General features: G+C 39.2%; 1 protein-coding gene and 1 long non-coding RNA gene across 20 annotated transcripts in view; one reads left to right on the top strand and one right to left on the bottom strand.

Annotated features, from left to right (window-relative positions):
* LOC110434355 overlaps window positions 1-16,155 on the top strand; it is a 28,556-nt gene that overhangs the window by 11,691 nt on the left and 710 nt on the right. For 10 of the 19 annotated variants that reach the window (XR_002451789.1, XR_002451792.1, XR_002451788.1 and 7 more), the window contains one exon: window positions 119-4,936. The exons of 1 other annotated variant lie outside the window; for it this stretch is intronic. This is a non-coding gene — a long non-coding RNA (uncharacterized LOC110434355). Of the gene's footprint in view, window positions 1-118; window positions 4,937-16,155 lie in introns of those variants that run through there. 8 more of the 19 variants (XR_002451797.1, XR_002451795.1, XR_002451796.1 and 5 more) reach the window with 8 other exon arrangements.
* On the bottom strand, window positions 5,983-14,827 carry LOC110434354. Its single transcript, XM_021458233.1, has 2 exons — window positions 11,823-14,827; window positions 5,983-6,389 (listed from the first exon to the last, which is right to left on the bottom strand). Exons 1-2 carry the CDS (start codon window positions 13,774-13,776, stop codon window positions 6,334-6,336), a joined length of 2,010 nt encoding a protein of 669 aa, XP_021313908.1. The 5' UTR covers window positions 13,777-14,827; the 3' UTR covers window positions 5,983-6,333.

Raw genomic sequence — 16,155 nt, 5'->3', positions numbered from 1 at the left:
AGAGTTGCCTCGTTTGTTAGGTTTGCATCTTGCTTGTGGTCCTCTTTTCATTGCTAATTTGCTATATTGTTTGTGCTAGTCCTGAGCAATCTATTCGCCATGTTCCCTTTTCGTTCAGTACAGGATCGGAGCTTCGATCACCTAGCAAATACACCGTTAAGCCATTAATATGCAACACTATTAAGGTATTTCTGTGATCTTTGCTTCCTTTGGTTAGTCACTTGGTGTCTGGTGGTTTTCTTGGTAGTTATCAGGAACAAATTGCTGCCACTTTCGGATGAGTTTGTACTTATTGCCTATCTCTTGCGTTTGGATAAATCTTTGTTGTTGCCGTGACATGCATGCATGATATGCTATTGCCTAAAAGATTCAGGGATAACAATGTAAATTCACTTTTTGATGGAAAACATACAGCGAGGCTTCACTCTTACATTAAAATAAAAGATGCACTTTCTTTGTATCCACTGTTTCATACGCATACTAGCTAGCTAGATTATGTTAACTGAACCCACGAAAGATATATATACACATTCAAGAGAATATCTCCCCTCTTGAAGAGAGATAGACGCAAAGCATCCATATAGAAAGAAGTGTTATATTTATCCATCCGAAATACCGAATTACGTTGAGTGAACTACCTAGAAGGCAAAGCTAGATAATTTGCGTGGAGAGAAATGAGTGACACGTAGTAAAAACTATTCTCTAGTAGGATCGAGATGTGATGTCATTCAAGGTGATAGATGCTTTAGAAAAGTTACTGCTACGACTTACATGTGTAGTCCCTTACTCCCTTTCCATATAGGTGAATGGTAAACTTTTTTCTCGTTGATCATCTGTCAACATTCTTTTTTTAGTTATTTGATTTTAAGAAGTAAAAATTCATAAATTTTAATCAACAATAATTAGTCAATATATATGCATATTTAGAGTATAAAAAGGAAGATGTCTTTTAATATGACATCGATTTTGTAGCAATTGGCTCTATAAATAATTCATGTTTATATGTATATTTTGTTGAGTACACACTTGTCATAGAACTTTTACCATGTGTTCCTTTTTTTTTCTTAGATATATCTATGGGCAAAGCATATGATAGTATATTAATAGTTTGTGCAATAAGGAAGATGTGTGCTCCCTTCCACGAAATATATGCAAGCATAAGAGAGGAACTTGGTCTTATTCTAACCAGAAATTTCACGTCATCTGGAATTGCCCTTGAATTTTTTCATCATTTTATTTTATGTGGTCGTATGTTCACATTTCAGTAGTACTCCCTCCTTTTTTTTACATTTCACATTAAATTTGTCTTAAGTCAAATATTAGACTTGTCACATTACATGATGTAAATAAAAATGGAGGAAGTATCATAGAACCTATTTGTTCTAGCTTTATTTAATTCCCTGCATGAGCTTGCTTTGGTCTGTATATCATCATTTAAGATAATCCAAAATTTTTTGCCAAAATGCTTGACATGTTCAAAAAAAAATTATAATGACATATACATGTTCTTTTTTCCAGTATCGCCTTTTACTGTTTCTTTTTGGGATTTATCTGCACAAAAAGCACAGCATTTTGAGTGCATATTATATATAAAGGCAGGAGTAGTAGAGCGTGTTCCACCTCCCCGCTAACTCTAATATAATCAAGAAACATGATATTATTAATGTGATCAAACATTTCTGTTACCTACAACCATATATGCTTCTTTCCTGAGCCATGCATGCATCCTCAGCAGTATAAGAGCATCTTCAAAAGACTTTGTATATTTTTCCTAAATGCTAGGAATAGTAATTTTGGTGAAAAACTACCCTCCAACAGCTTCTCTAAATGGTCATCCAAATATAGCCATTGTCTATTCCGTGTTTTTCGCTAGCCAAATATAGAAGACGAGAATGACTCTCTAGAATGCGCATGAGATTTAGCAAAACTGTTGGAAAGTAAAAAAAAATATATAGAAAGCGATTTTTATGCAAATGACTCTCCAAATGATAATTTAGAGAGTAAAATTTAGAAAGACTCTTGGAGATGCTCTAAGCTGTCCGTTGTTTACCAAGCCATGTAACTGCATGAACGTACAAGTGGAGCCGCAGGATTGTGTGCGCTCTCGTTAGCTAAATACCATGTTATTACAATGTTATAAAAATCATTCATCTCAGCGTCAAAGATGAATTTCAATCTGAATTGTTGTGGCTACGCTTCACTTTAGGTGTACTGCATACATGATTTTTGTCATGATTTTTGAAACATTGTAGCATGGTATTTTGGCTAATGAGGGTGCCAATGATTTTCCTTAATGTAACGCTCCTTCGGTCAAAAAGAATGCAATTCTATGTTTGGGAGGAATTAAACTTTCTTAAGTTTCATTAAATTTATAGAAAATAATAACAACATTTATGTCAATGCCTACAGATAAATTTGCTCATAATTAACATAATGATACTTACTCCCTCTATTCACAGAAGGATGCAATTCTCACTTTTCAAAGAGTTGAACTATTTGAAGTTTGACCAAAGTTATATAAAAGGTACTAACATTTATGAAAACTCTAAACACTTATTTTTCTTTTTAAAAGGTTCTACAAGATTAGTACTCATAAATTAATTATGAAGTATATCTTCGTAGTAAACCTAGTTAGAGACTTAAATGTTAATTATATTCAATGTGAACTTACACAAATCCCAAGTTTATAGTTAAGCTAGTTAATTTTACTTTGCACAAATACCTTTTGTATGGAGGAAGCATATCATAAATGTTTGTATTTTTTCATATAGATTTGGTTAAATTTGAAATCATTTGATTCCTCGAGAAGTGAAAATTATATTCTTTTTAAGATGGATGAAATATTTGATAATATCATGTAAACAACTATTATTTTTAAGAAGTGGCACTTCTTGCGCATCGAAGGTGTGACCTTAACTTGGTCAAGAGACAAATCACTCTAATGATCTGCTTAGTGTGATTCATCGATCTCTTGAGACAGGCCAAGTTATTTAAGGAAGATTTTTTTAATTCCACACATGTTATTATTATTTAAGTTATAGATTAAATTTAAAGAGTCTAATTAAGTAAAAATTTTGTGAATCAACTTGCATGATTATATTATTTGTGCTACCAAATAATCATAAATATAAACATTGTTTGGTATGGAGTATTGGGTGTACAAAGTGTTCTTAAAGGATTTTTTCAAAGTGTTCTTAGAGGGATGGCTTATTAATTAACACACAATTCATACTACGAGTTATATGCTCTAGGAAGTCTATTAAGCCCACGTGTTCTGGTTATATATTATAACGAACTCCCCCTCTTTTACCCAACATATCTCTAGGACATGCTTCTCTTAGGGAAGAGATGGACTATGTTATCTATATATCATTGTTATATTTGTCTCACATCTACATATATTTCACTGATGCTGCTACATCATGAGAAATAGCTAAGTGACGTTGTTATGCATGCTCCTATAGCTATGAGTAAATCACCGAGGGCATATAATATGCCCAATTTATCCCAATTGCTTGTCATCTCTTAATGTGCTATCACTTTATGCATGAAAATATTTGAGTTCAACTAGCTGGATGTCGTTTGGCTGATAAGCCATGACAGAAAGTACTGTTGGCTGATTTGTTGTGAGAGAAAAATACTGCTGAATGGCTGGCAGATTCGGTTGATAAACTTAAACGAATCCGTTCCTCTAGAACAGAAATACTTCTACACCTCTCCCATTCAATAAAAAAGATTATAATGACACTATCTTAGCTTTAATATGATCATATTTTTATATAATTTAATATGGCCATATAAAAACTAAACATGTAGGCTTTATTAATGCTATTGTTTCACACATATAATACACAGCTATATTTGTTGTTACATCCAATGTGATATTTAATTTTTGTTTGTGAAATGAGTATCTGTTCTTGGTACATATATCCCTTTTCATAATTCCTGATGTGAGAGATACTCTACCACATCTATGTCATGATAACCGCAGCACATATGCATGATTTATGTTTTTCTTAGAGAGAATGTTTGTGAGAAACAATTAAAAAGATATAAGAAAGTTCCACTCTAGCGGGCCTCTTTAAGAGTGTGACAAGATTGGGGTACTGTTGAATATTTATTGTCCATCCATGCATGGTTTATGGTTTTCGTAACTTCTATTGATGGAATAAAAAAAAATCTGAGCCTCTAGATCCTGATTATAGGCTAGTCTTCGTGGGATTTTATTCTCATTAGTTGAGATGTCATATAAGCAAGTTTGATGATATGCTAAAGTTATGAAGAGAGATAGGAAGAGTTTCATCTAGATATAGACTTGGTGTACACTCTTGGCACTTTTTCACATTTATGATATATCTCATGTGGGGACTCTAGCCCTGAACATGGTGTTTAACCTGCAAGGCTCTGGAATTTGTACCGATCATATAGTTCACACATCTTTGTCGGCAAGTTACTTCTAGTCCTTTGGGCCCACTAGATCTTTACCAAGCTCATATACTTGTATGCAGGGGGTGTTGTTTCAAATTCACGGCCTCCTTGGCCCAACTCCCATAACATGAACTCTTCAAAGATTGTTAGGTCGACATCGGTCCTAAAATGAGCCATTTTCTGATAGCCCTTTTTGACTTCCTCCTCGTCTGTCACACCTTCAATATCAACAATCTTCCGTTTTGCTTGGAGCACCACATGTTTGTTCTTGTAAGCATTGTCCTTTGCATAGAAGATTGTTCTTTTGCAAGAACTAATGTTGTCTCTGTACACAATGTTTTTGAGATCATGATAGTCATACCATCCCGGTCAGTGAAGATCTTCAGGAGTCGTACAAAGAAAAGGCACCTTTAATGCACTGTAGTTTAGCTCCCAGATCTCTTCTATAAGATCATAATACATCTCCACTCGTCATATACATCAAAACGGACAACTGTTTTGGTTTACTCTTTCCATCTTGTTTTGTGTAAAATGTATGCATTTATGTCATACCACCCTTATAGTGCTTCAACAATGTAGTGGATGGTCCGAGGGGGCCAATACAACTCTATTCTATGCCACTAAAATGGGGAAACTAAAGGAACCAACTAAACCATCACATTTGGTAGAGAATAAAGAAAACATAATGAAGAAAACTAGCTACAAATTAAATGGATTCATAGCTGCTAACCTTAAATTACCAGTACCATATGGATTCAAAAAATTGGTATCCTTCATAAATAATTCAATAAAAAATGCTCTCTGAAATGGAGAAAAAGCAAGCATGAGAATAAGAAGCAATCTAACCAACAAAACAATCTACAAATTCAAAGTATTGCTAGTACCCACCTTAATAATAATGCAGTAGAGCATGTCCATCCTTTAAAAAACTAAGGTTGTTCATGAGCATTTTGTGAAAAATGGCTCCAATAATAGAGACAGGGAAGAACACGCCTCCTTCGATGGTTGTGCTTGGATGGGAGGAAAGGAGGAAAAAAAAGGGGGTTTAAGGTTTTATACTGTAATTAGGACATTGCTGGCCAATCCACAACTCGGTAGTGATATCGTGCTCTTTGTTGCTGGGTCAAACTATGATTCGACATTAACATATCGCTGTCGGCTCATGCATGGTTCAACCGCACTCTGTCGACAATAATTTTATTCATAGCTGCCAATTTAATGTAACTCTAGTTTTATTTTTAGTCAAACTATTTTAAATTTTAACCAAATTTATAGAAAATAAAATTAGAATGTATAATTTAATATATATTATAAAAATATATTTTATAATAAATCAAATAATACTTACTCTCTCCATTCATGATATAATTCTCGTTTTTTAAGAGTCAAGCTGTTCGAACTTTGAATAAATTTATACAAAAACTATTATCATTTATGATATAAAATAATTACAGTTAGATTTTAGTTAAATATAAAATAATTACCGTTAAATTAGTTATAGAATATATTTTTATAATAAATTTTTTGAGATATAAATGCTAATATTATTTACCATAAAATCGGTCAAACTTGAGTTACTTTTTTTAGAATTACACCGTACAACGCAGACACTTACAACGCACGCAGACTCGTCCTTATAAACACATGTATGCAAATCCTTTTTTAGATAAAGGATATATTATCCGGCTTCATCTATCCAAGGGGCCAATTATTACAGAGTTTAAAATGGGCGTAAAGATCGGCTGTAGCAGATTACAACCGTGTACATAGAAACCGGAACAAAAGAAAGTCTTTGACTAAACATAGCCAACATGCCTTTGAGAAAACCATCCAATGGAACTGAAAAAGTCTAGGGCGCACGTCTCTAGATGCTGAGCCCCCGAGATGAGCTGATCTTTAAGATCATCATGCCGTTGCAAGCTTGTTCACTGACATAGCCAATGCGTTCCTCGAAATAGTACCTGCAAAAGAGATTTTGGTCTACATCTGTCAAAGACCACCTCATTCCTTGTTAACCAAATAGCCCAGAGCAGTGCAGCAGCCGCTGTTAATAACAATGAATTATACTTTTTGGTTCTCAATTTAGACCAACTATTAAACAAATCAGACATACAAATGGGGGGAATAATCCCAAAAAGCAAATGTATAGAACGCCACAAAAATTTGGCATAAAAGCAGTCGAAAAATAGGTGTTGAATGGACTCAGGCAACGGTCAGAAGCAACAACATTTGTCTCCATGCCAATTACGCCGTGCCAAATTATCTTTGGTTAGAATCACACCTCTTTTTAAATACCACATGAAAATTTTAATTTTCATAGGAAGCTTTGTTTGCCAAACATCTAGTGACACTCTGACCTCATTGTTAATTAAAGCAGCATACATCGACTTGACTGAAAAAACCCCTGAGGCCATCAAACCCCATATAAAGACATCTCTTTCCTCGGTCAAGCTAACCTGCTGTACAGAAGCAACAATTCGGTTCCAATTTGTTTAGTTTTGTCCCACTAAATTTCTTCTAAAAGAAATATTTAGTACGGATGAACTTAAGACTTTAGCAACCGTGTCTTGTTTCCTTCTAACAATATTAAATAAACCTGGAAATCTAAATTTGAGAGGTTTGTCTCCCAGCCAAGTATCTTCCCAAAATCGAGTTTGCTTTCCATTATTAATTTTGAAATGACTTAATTCCAAGAAGGAATCTCTAATATTCAAAAGACTTTTCCAAAAATGCGAATCAGTAGGTTTTTTGACATAGCTCCCCATCGTCTTTTCTTTAATATATTTATTTCTTAAGAGTTCTTGCCACATGCCATCCTCATTGAGTAATTTAAATAACCATTTACTTAATAAACATTTATTTTGAATGTTTAAATTTTGAATCCCTAGACCCCCTTGGTCTTTAGGCTGGCACATAATTTCCCATCTAGCAAGCCTATACTTTCTTTTGTGTTGATCATTCTGCCAATAAAAACGTGATCTAAAACAATCTATTTTTTCTAAGACTCCCTTCGGTAGTTCAAAGAAAGACATCATAAACATCAGTAAGCTAGACAACACCGAGTTAATAAGGACCAACCGTCCACCAACCGTTAGGAGTTTGCCTTTCCACCCGCTAAGTCTTTTTTTCAATTCTTTCTTCTATATTCCTCCAGTCTTTATTACCCAATTTCCTAAAGTGCATAGGTATGCCCAGGTAACGAAACGGGAACTTGCCAATGGCACACCCAAACAACTGCGAATAAAAATCTTGGTGATCTTTAGCCTGTACAAAACAAAAGACTTCACTTTTGTGGAAGTTAATTTTCAAGCCTGACAGTTGTTCGAAAGTACTCAGTAGTAATTTCATATTTACTGCCTTCTCGAAATCATGGCTCATAAAGATCACAGTGTCATCTGCATACTGAAGGATTGATAAGCCATCTTCTAACAGGTGGGGGATTACCCCTTCAACCTGCCCCGCTTCCTTAGCGCGAGCAATTAGTATAGCCAACATGTCAACCACTATATTAAATAGTATGGGAGATATGGGGTCACCTTGCCTTAAACCTTTCTTTGTTTAAAAAAAGGGACCTAATTGACCATTGACTTTAATATTAACATTACCCCCTTGTGTAAAAAGTTGTATCCAATGACACCAAGTTTGTGAAAACCCTTTCATTCTTAAAGTTTGTTGTAGGAAGCTCCATTTTACTTTGTCATATGCCTTTTCAAAATCAATTTTAAACACTACACCATTTTGTTTTTTTTGTATGTAGCTCATGAATAGTTTCATGCAAAATAACTGCACCCTCCATAATATTTCTACCTGGTAAAAAAGCTGTCTGTGTTGGCCTTATTATTTTCTGAGCAATGGTAGACAATCTATTAGTTGCAACTTTCATGAAGATTTTGAAAGAGACATTCAACAAACAGATCGGTCTATATTGTTGTATGACCCCTGCATCCTTCGTTTTAGGCAATAATATTATGTTACCAAAGTTGAGACAATTCAGAGGCAGCATCCCCTGATGAAAATCAGAGAAAAGAGCCATTAAATCATCTTTAATCAAGCTCCAGAAAACCTGATAGAACTCGGGAGGGAACCCATCTAGACCCGGAGCCTTATTATGTTCCATCTGGAAAATAGCCATCCTAACTTCTTCTTGGGTGAAAGGTGCCGTCAAGAACTCATTTTCCTGGTCTGATACTTGGGGAATGTCAGCCATCTGAGATTCATCATGAGATATTGTAGAATCTTCAGATGGACCAAACAAAATTTTATAATAACTGGTAATATGTGACTTAAGTTGAGTGTCACCAGTTATGATAACATTTCCATCCTCAAGTTGGAAAATATGAGTTTTCCTGTATCTACCATTAGCTAATAGGTGATGAAAGAGCATCTAGGCCCCTAGTGATTTCGGTGATTAATGACATTGTCGATTACTATGACTAACGTGTGTTTTGCAGAGGCAAAGTCATAGGTAAGGTCATGGTAAATAGGTACTCGATGGACAGGGACGTACATGCCTACTTAATAGTGGAAATCGTTTTCGGTTTTCAAAGGATGGATGGACATCGTCAAGACTAGACTAGGTCTAAGTGCCATATGGTGAAGAAGGGCACTTAGAGTAGTTTAGGACTTTGTTTTCCTTTGACCGTACTATTAAGAGGGCTTTGATCTAGTAGCTTGACTTAGGCAAGGCTTTAGGTTTAGGTGTGGTGCACACTTGGTAAACCTAGCACTAGGCAGCTCAGAGATAGTCCTTAGATCGAGAGGAACCAACTTCGTTTTGGAGCGATCGCGTTTCGACGAAGTTTGGGTGCCCAAAGTGGCACCGGACGCTGCACCGGACGCTTTGTGAGTGCGTCCGGTGAGGTCCTTAGCCGTTGGGACAGTGCCGTGCTTAGGGTTAAGCACCGGACTCACCGGGCAGCGTCCGGTCCCATACCCAGGGAGCTTGTAAAGTTCCCCTGAGCACCGGACGCTAGCACCGGACGCACCGGGTAGCGTCCGGTCCCATGCGCAGGGAGCATGTAATGTTTCCCCGAGCACCGGACGGTGCACCGGACGCTGGAAGTTAGCGTCCGGTGACCTGTCAGAGAGAAGTACAGTTAGCCGTTATGAAGCACCGGACGCTCGGTGTAGTGCGTCCGGTGCAACATAATGTGCGTCCGGTGACCCCGTTTTCAGTGGAAAACGGTTGGCCGACCTTTGGACTTCGTGGATAGTATTTATACTTCTCCACCTCGTCCATGAGAGCTCTCTTGCCCATTTGAACATCTGAGAAACTTGTTGTGGAGCAAGAGAGAAGCAAGAGCCTAGAGAGGATTGAAGTTTGAGTGAATTCTTGAGAGAATCCTTCTCTAGTGAGTTCCAAGAGTCAAGTGTGTATCCACCACTCTCTAGAGCCTTGTTTGGGTCAAGTGAGAGTTCTTTGCTTGTTACTCTTGGTGATCGCCATCACCTAAATGGTTCGGTGGTGATTGGAGGCACGAAGACCGCCCGGAGTTCTTGTGGGTGGCTCGTGTCAAGCTTGTGAGCGGTTTTGGGCGATTCACCGCGACGGAGTGTCGAAGAATCAGCCCGTAGAGAGCACTTGGTCCTTGCGCGGACCAAGGGGGAGCAAGACCCTTGCGCGGGTGCTCCAACGAGGACTAGTGGAGAGTGGCGACTCTCCGATACCTCGGCAAAACTTCGCCGAGCACTTTCTTCCACTACTCCTTTACATTCTAGCATTTACTTTGTGTTTTTACATTCTTAGAATTGTCATGCTAGAATAGGATTGGAACTAGGTTGCAAAACTTTTATCCGGTAGCTCTCTAGGACACTCTAGGCACAAGGGGTTGAATTGGAGCTTATAGGTTGCTTAAATTTTTAGAGAAGCCCAATTCACCCCCCTCTTGGGCATCTTGATCCTTTCAGGTGATAATATTTTGTATTGGCATCTCCTTCCAATAAATGTTTCACCTTCGCTCTTTGGTACCACTTAAGCTCTTCCTCCTTAAGCAGCTCGACTAGTCTATCATTTAACACTTGTTTTAAATCTCGTTCTGCCTCGCTTAAAATTGTTAATTCCGCTTTTTTATCCAAAACGTCTAATTTATTTAAAAGAGTGGCTTTCTCTTTTTTATATGTACCACTTATATGCTTCGCCCACCCCCTAAGATGTTGACGCAGCCTCCTTATCTTGCACTGCCACCTATCAATCGGTGAACCAGTAGCTAGAGTATTCTGCCATACATCAACCACCATCTCACAAAATCCTTCTCTAAGCAACCAGCCCAATTCAAATTTAAAGGGAGGCTGATAAGTAGACGAAGGATTATTAGTAGAGAATAACAGTGGAGTGTGGTCAGAAATTTCTCTAGATAAAGCAAGGACCGTGGAGTGGGCGAATTTAGATTCAAAATCTGTACAACATAAAATTCTGTCTAATTTCTCAAACGTCGGGCTTAGTAAATTGTTGGGCCAGGTGAACTTTCTTCCTGACAAATCTAACTCCCTTAAATTAAGTGCATCTATTACAGCATTAAACAAAAAAGGCCATCTATCACTATAATTATCATTATTCTTCTCATCCGGCTTACGGATAATGTTAAAGTCGCCACCTATGAGAATAGGTAAGGCTTCTTTTGAGCATACCCGGACCATTTCAGATAAAAAGGCAGACTTAAGTTCACCTTGCGCTAGGCCATAGATAGAAATCGGATTAAATTTAAAGCCACTTTCTTTATGCCTTAATTTAAAGCGAATAAAAAAATCACCTTCCTCAATAGCGCATATGTCAAAAGTTAACAAATGAACGCCTAGTAACATGCCACCGGATCTACCACGTGGAGCCTTGCAATGCCAAATAAAATCTCTACCAGCACAAATAGTGTTAAGAGTATTATTTGAAAAATTGTCTCTACCAGTTTCCGATAAGGCAATGAAATCTAGGCTCTTCTCCTTTGTTAAATCTGAAAGGAACCTATACTTTTTACTATCAGCGAAACCATTACAATTCTAGAAAATACCTTTCATTGTGACTAAAATTTAATTTTAATCTTTTTCTTTGAACGAGGGCCTCCCCTAATTTTGTGTGATATAGGAGTCTGTAGATGTAAAGAATCACAACCCCCATCACCTACGCCCTCAGCAATATCGGAGCAAATTAAATTTAAAGCCTCTAGGTCAACAAAATCCTCATTAGAACAAACAGTAGATGCATCTTCTACTACAACACAGCTCCCAATATTTTTATTAGCAGCCTCTGACAATCTATTGTACTCAACATCTCTTAAAACTTTTAAAGAATGCAAAGTATCCTGATCATTATTGCCTAAGACAACCGGCCCCTAGAGAACTTGCAGATAGAGATAAAGAGGCATCATCACGTGAAATAAAAGAGATCAGGCTATGTGTATTACCTTTGTTCTTAGGAGTCTCCAGGTTCTTGCTTGCCTTGAGCCTTGAAGCTTTCTCAAGGGAGTCCTGATCCTCATTGGAGACGTTCCTCTTACTGGATCTCCCCGGTGAAGCTACCCCACCATTACTTGTATTATCTTTAACCCCAGAGTCACTCTGCAATATAATTTTAGCTGCTTCTTGCTGAGGTAACAGCACTACAGTCTTGTTATTTGCATTGCCTGTCTCACTGGCCTTCTGCTTATCCCCTTTGGGTGTGCCAGTTCCTGCTCCATCTACATCCATCTTTCCATCTGCAGCTTTACCAATTGTGTCTCTATCCTTGGGATCATCTCCCTCATTTTCTTTTTCCTTGGGGTCCTCCTCACTAGTAGAGTCCATATCAATGACCTGTGGCTCACCAGTAGGATTTTCCTCAATTTTAAACTGTAGACTGTAAACCTGATCACCAATAACCACATCCACAAAATCTGGGATAAGATTAGATGCTAGCACAACTACTTTCATTCTACACCTACCAGTGTTATTAGTAAAGACCATATCAACAGCACGAGGTACACTTAAAATAGTTCCAATTGCCCAAATAATGGGAAAATTTTTAAGCTCTTTAGGTAGTCCTCTGAACTGCACCCACACTTTTCCTATCTCATATTTGTAAACCTCAGGATCTATACCTTTCTCAAAACGGATTCTCCCCTCCTTAGCTTTCGCATCCATTGCTCCCCAATTCACCATATTATCCAGTATACTAGCATGAGGGAAATTAATAATGAAAGCATCATTGCCTTTCAATTCAATTCCCCAATTATGGTTCTTCTGACCTGGCAGAAGTCTTTCCAGTTCCACTGCCAAATCCTGGACAGTAAAGGGACCTTCCAAAACACGCACTAGAGCCAATTTCTTATCACTATGCACCTTAGGATTTCCAGGCACTGGAATATAATAAAAACCCAAACCTTCAACCGCATAACCACATCGAATGGCATTAACATTTGTTTTTTTTAAGTTCTGGCAAAGTTTAGTGACATGTTCCCCAAAACAGATTGCACAGCATAAGGCAACAGTGCATTCATGAATTGTGTGACCTTTGGTGCGGCATCTGTAACAAAAGGGCTTGCCCTTATTCTTCTGTGCACCCTTGTCAGAGGACTCTGGGATATCTAACACTGTATTAGATGGGGTAGTCACCTTAGGGTTCTCTGCAGCCTTGTTCTCAGTTGCTTTGCCATTCTCTGAGTCCACCACCATAGCCGATGCGGACGCGTTGCTTGCTGCCCCATTACCACCACCAAGCCCTACACCGGCCTCCTGTTGGGGAGGAGGCAGTTGGACAGCGGTAGAGGCGGCCTGGAGCACAACGCCCCCTCCCTGAGGAGCAGCGTTGGGCGCCTGTTGGGGCACCAGTTGATGAGCAGCAGCAGGGACGACCTGAGGGGCACCACCACCCTGCTGACCCACTACCGGCGCCTGTTGATGAAGAAGCAGGTGCCCACCAGCTCCATGGGCGTGGCGAACAGGGTGCACTGGTGCTCCCTCCCCTCCCTGAGGAGAAGCTCCACCGCCTTCGACCTGATGCACAGCGCCCCCAAACTGGTGCCCAACTGGCGCCTGGTGGGGGTGTCCTCCCATCAGCCCGTTGACGCCATGGTATTGGGGAGGAGGATGAGGGCCGTAGTTGAACTGATGCCAACCATCGCGGCCCCTCCACCCTCCGTAGCTTCGATCACAGCCATAACCTCCATACGCCCTTCCACCGCCATGAAATTGTGCGCCACCGCCGTGGCGACCGCCAAAGTTATAGCCGTTGTTGCGACCTCGTCCACGGCTAGCGGCAAAGCCCCGCCCAACGCCCCGACCTCCGCGTCTTGGGTTGAACCCCGGTTGGAAACGCAGATCGAGGGCTTCGTCCCGATCACCAAAGCCATGGCCAAAACCACCATTCCCGTGAGCCGCCATCTGCCTCTTACTCCGTACGCCTTCCGCGAATGATCGTCGATGTGGAGATGTGACCGGCGGCTGTGACTTTGATAGGGTTATGACTCGAGTGCCTGTCCTTGCAAACAAAGCACATAGGCCTTTGGTAGGCCGAAACGTTCTACCAGGCCCAAGGGTAACCACTCGCTCAGGATTGTTGCCCACCGTATTGTCTCCGTGGACACGCACGGGAAACTCCGTAGCGGCCTTCGGAACCAACGGAGGGAATTCTGGATCAGTGTCCCTACAATTCAGTTTCTGAATTTCATCCTTTTTTGACTGTTTGGAACCTTTCTTCTCCCCAACCGGCGAAGTGGTCGCCGGTGATAAAGTGGAAAAATTTACCCGAGCAAACCTTCTAACCGGTGATGAATTAGGTGTACTCTGGTACGAAGCTCTGGCAATGCAATCTCCCAGCGTTTTGGGAGGAGAAATGCGTGGAGGTGGCAATGGTCCCTGCCATGGAGCTCCACCAGAGCCTTTACAATTCACCAATTTCGAAAGAATCGCATCAACTAAATGCAAATCAGAAGAACATGGGTCCCTTATGGGTACCTCCGAAGGACTAAGACGATTGATCACGAGATTTATGAAGTCATCTCAGGCGTCTCGCTGTTGATGGGGACATCGTCTACCACTGAAAGCATAGGACCGATAAATCCTGGAATAATAAGTCCATGAAAATATGAGCATCTGTACCAAGTCGAGGACTTGAACCCGGCTGGACAGGTTATACACAAGGAATCTAACCAGCTAATCTATGGTCCTATAATTGCATTCTTTACTGGACGGAGAGAGTATTTTGTATTATAGAAATTATAATTTTTTATTTTAGATTAGGCCAGAATTCATTTAACTGTCTATATATTCTTTTGAATGGAGATAGCAAGAGTAAGCCTGGGCAAATTACCCGTACCTAAATTACTCGGATTCGGACCTGAATTACCCAAACTCGAAGTACCCAATCTTAAATTCAGATAACGATTTTGATTACCCGAAATTAGTTTGGGTAATTCAGGTAATAATCTCTCGGTACCCGAACTACCCGAATTACCCAAACATTTGTTTATGTCTTTGTATTTATCATGTATTGTTAGTTAAACATTAGAACTTATCAATTTATTAGAATATAATTCTCTTTGTTTAAACAAGTGACCGTAATATATTATTCTCTACAAAATGCTATTGAAATTCTATATAAATTGCTGCTGAAATTATATATAAATTGCTATTAAAATTTCGTGTAGTGTGTTATTTTCTGGAAATTTGGGTAAATCAGGAATACCCGAACCTGAATTATCGGGTACCTAAAATTACGGCTAGTGTTTTTTCAAGACTAATATCGGATAATAATTTTTATTACTTGAATTTTAAATTTCTAAAATTATCCGATCCGAAAAAATCGGGTAACCCGAATGGTCAGGCTGAAGCAAAAGAGATGAGATAGTACAGTTACCCGCTCAAGCCAGTTGATGAGTGTACACCAGCCAGTTGATGAGTGTACGTGTGGCAGTAATGCATCAGACTACCAGCCAGGTTGCCGTCTTTTCGTCGGGCAGTTCTGTCGATGTCTTGATGATCAAGTACAAGTGCCTATAGTTTGTCGACTGTGTAGAGGTACCATATAAGAGTACTACATACTTGTGCTAGCTAACATATGCATGCGGGCATGCGGTGCAGCCGTCTATAGCTTCTTCGTTTATGCAACGGAAACTTGACGAGGATGTGACGAAAACCACAAGCGCAAAATTGCGCGATTTGAAAGTCAAAAACATCGTCAGTTTACAGACCAGTGTATGTGTTACTGTAGTTTAGTTTTTTCTTTGTCTTAGAAACCGTACCGTCAGTGCCACACCCCTATATATATATACATACTACATTCCAGAGATTTCCAGGGGTGTTTGAAACATGCGAATTTCATTTAGAGTTATATTGTATATATTGAATTGGATTATTCCCTGTATAATATGAATTAGCTAGAGGGAGATAAAAGGCCATGTTTATTTGGTATTAACACATGGATTTTAGATGCATGTTTTTACTTAGTTATATATCACGCATGATTGCATGCATCAGAAGTTTCCGACGGCTTATACTTCCTCTAAGGTGGTATAAAATGAAGGCTTGTTTCTTTTCTCTCTCTCTTGAATGTTTTCCCCCTTGATTGTGTCTGGATTGGCCTGTGGCTGTGGTTGGGTTTTAATTATCTCATTTCAGTTTTTTGTGTAAGGCCGGGTACAAATGCAAGAGTTGCTTACCAGGCGCCTAGCTGGCCTACTCAAGTTCACCAACGCCCCGAAAACGGACTTTTAACTTGGGTTAGCTACAGTGTCCCAGTTCTAGTTTAGTATAATTTCGGAA

This window comes from Sorghum bicolor, chromosome 4 (assembly GCF_000003195.3).
Source record: "Sorghum bicolor cultivar BTx623 chromosome 4, Sorghum_bicolor_NCBIv3, whole genome shotgun sequence".
Taxonomy (NCBI): Eukaryota; Viridiplantae; Streptophyta; class Magnoliopsida; order Poales; family Poaceae; genus Sorghum; species Sorghum bicolor.
The sequence above is the reverse complement of the archived record's forward strand: the minus strand, read 5'-3'. Positions and strand labels throughout refer to the sequence as shown.

Excerpts from the sequence above, each read along its gene's own strand:
- LOC110434354 (XM_021458233.1), bottom strand. The coding sequence starts at position 13,776 with ATGGCGGCTCACGGGAATGGTGGTTTTGGCCATGGCTTTGGTGATCGG. Across the intron at positions 6,390-11,822 it reads GGAGACTCCTAAGAACAAAG|GTACTATTTCGAGGAACGCA; the intron begins GTAATACACATA and ends TCTCTTTTGCAG.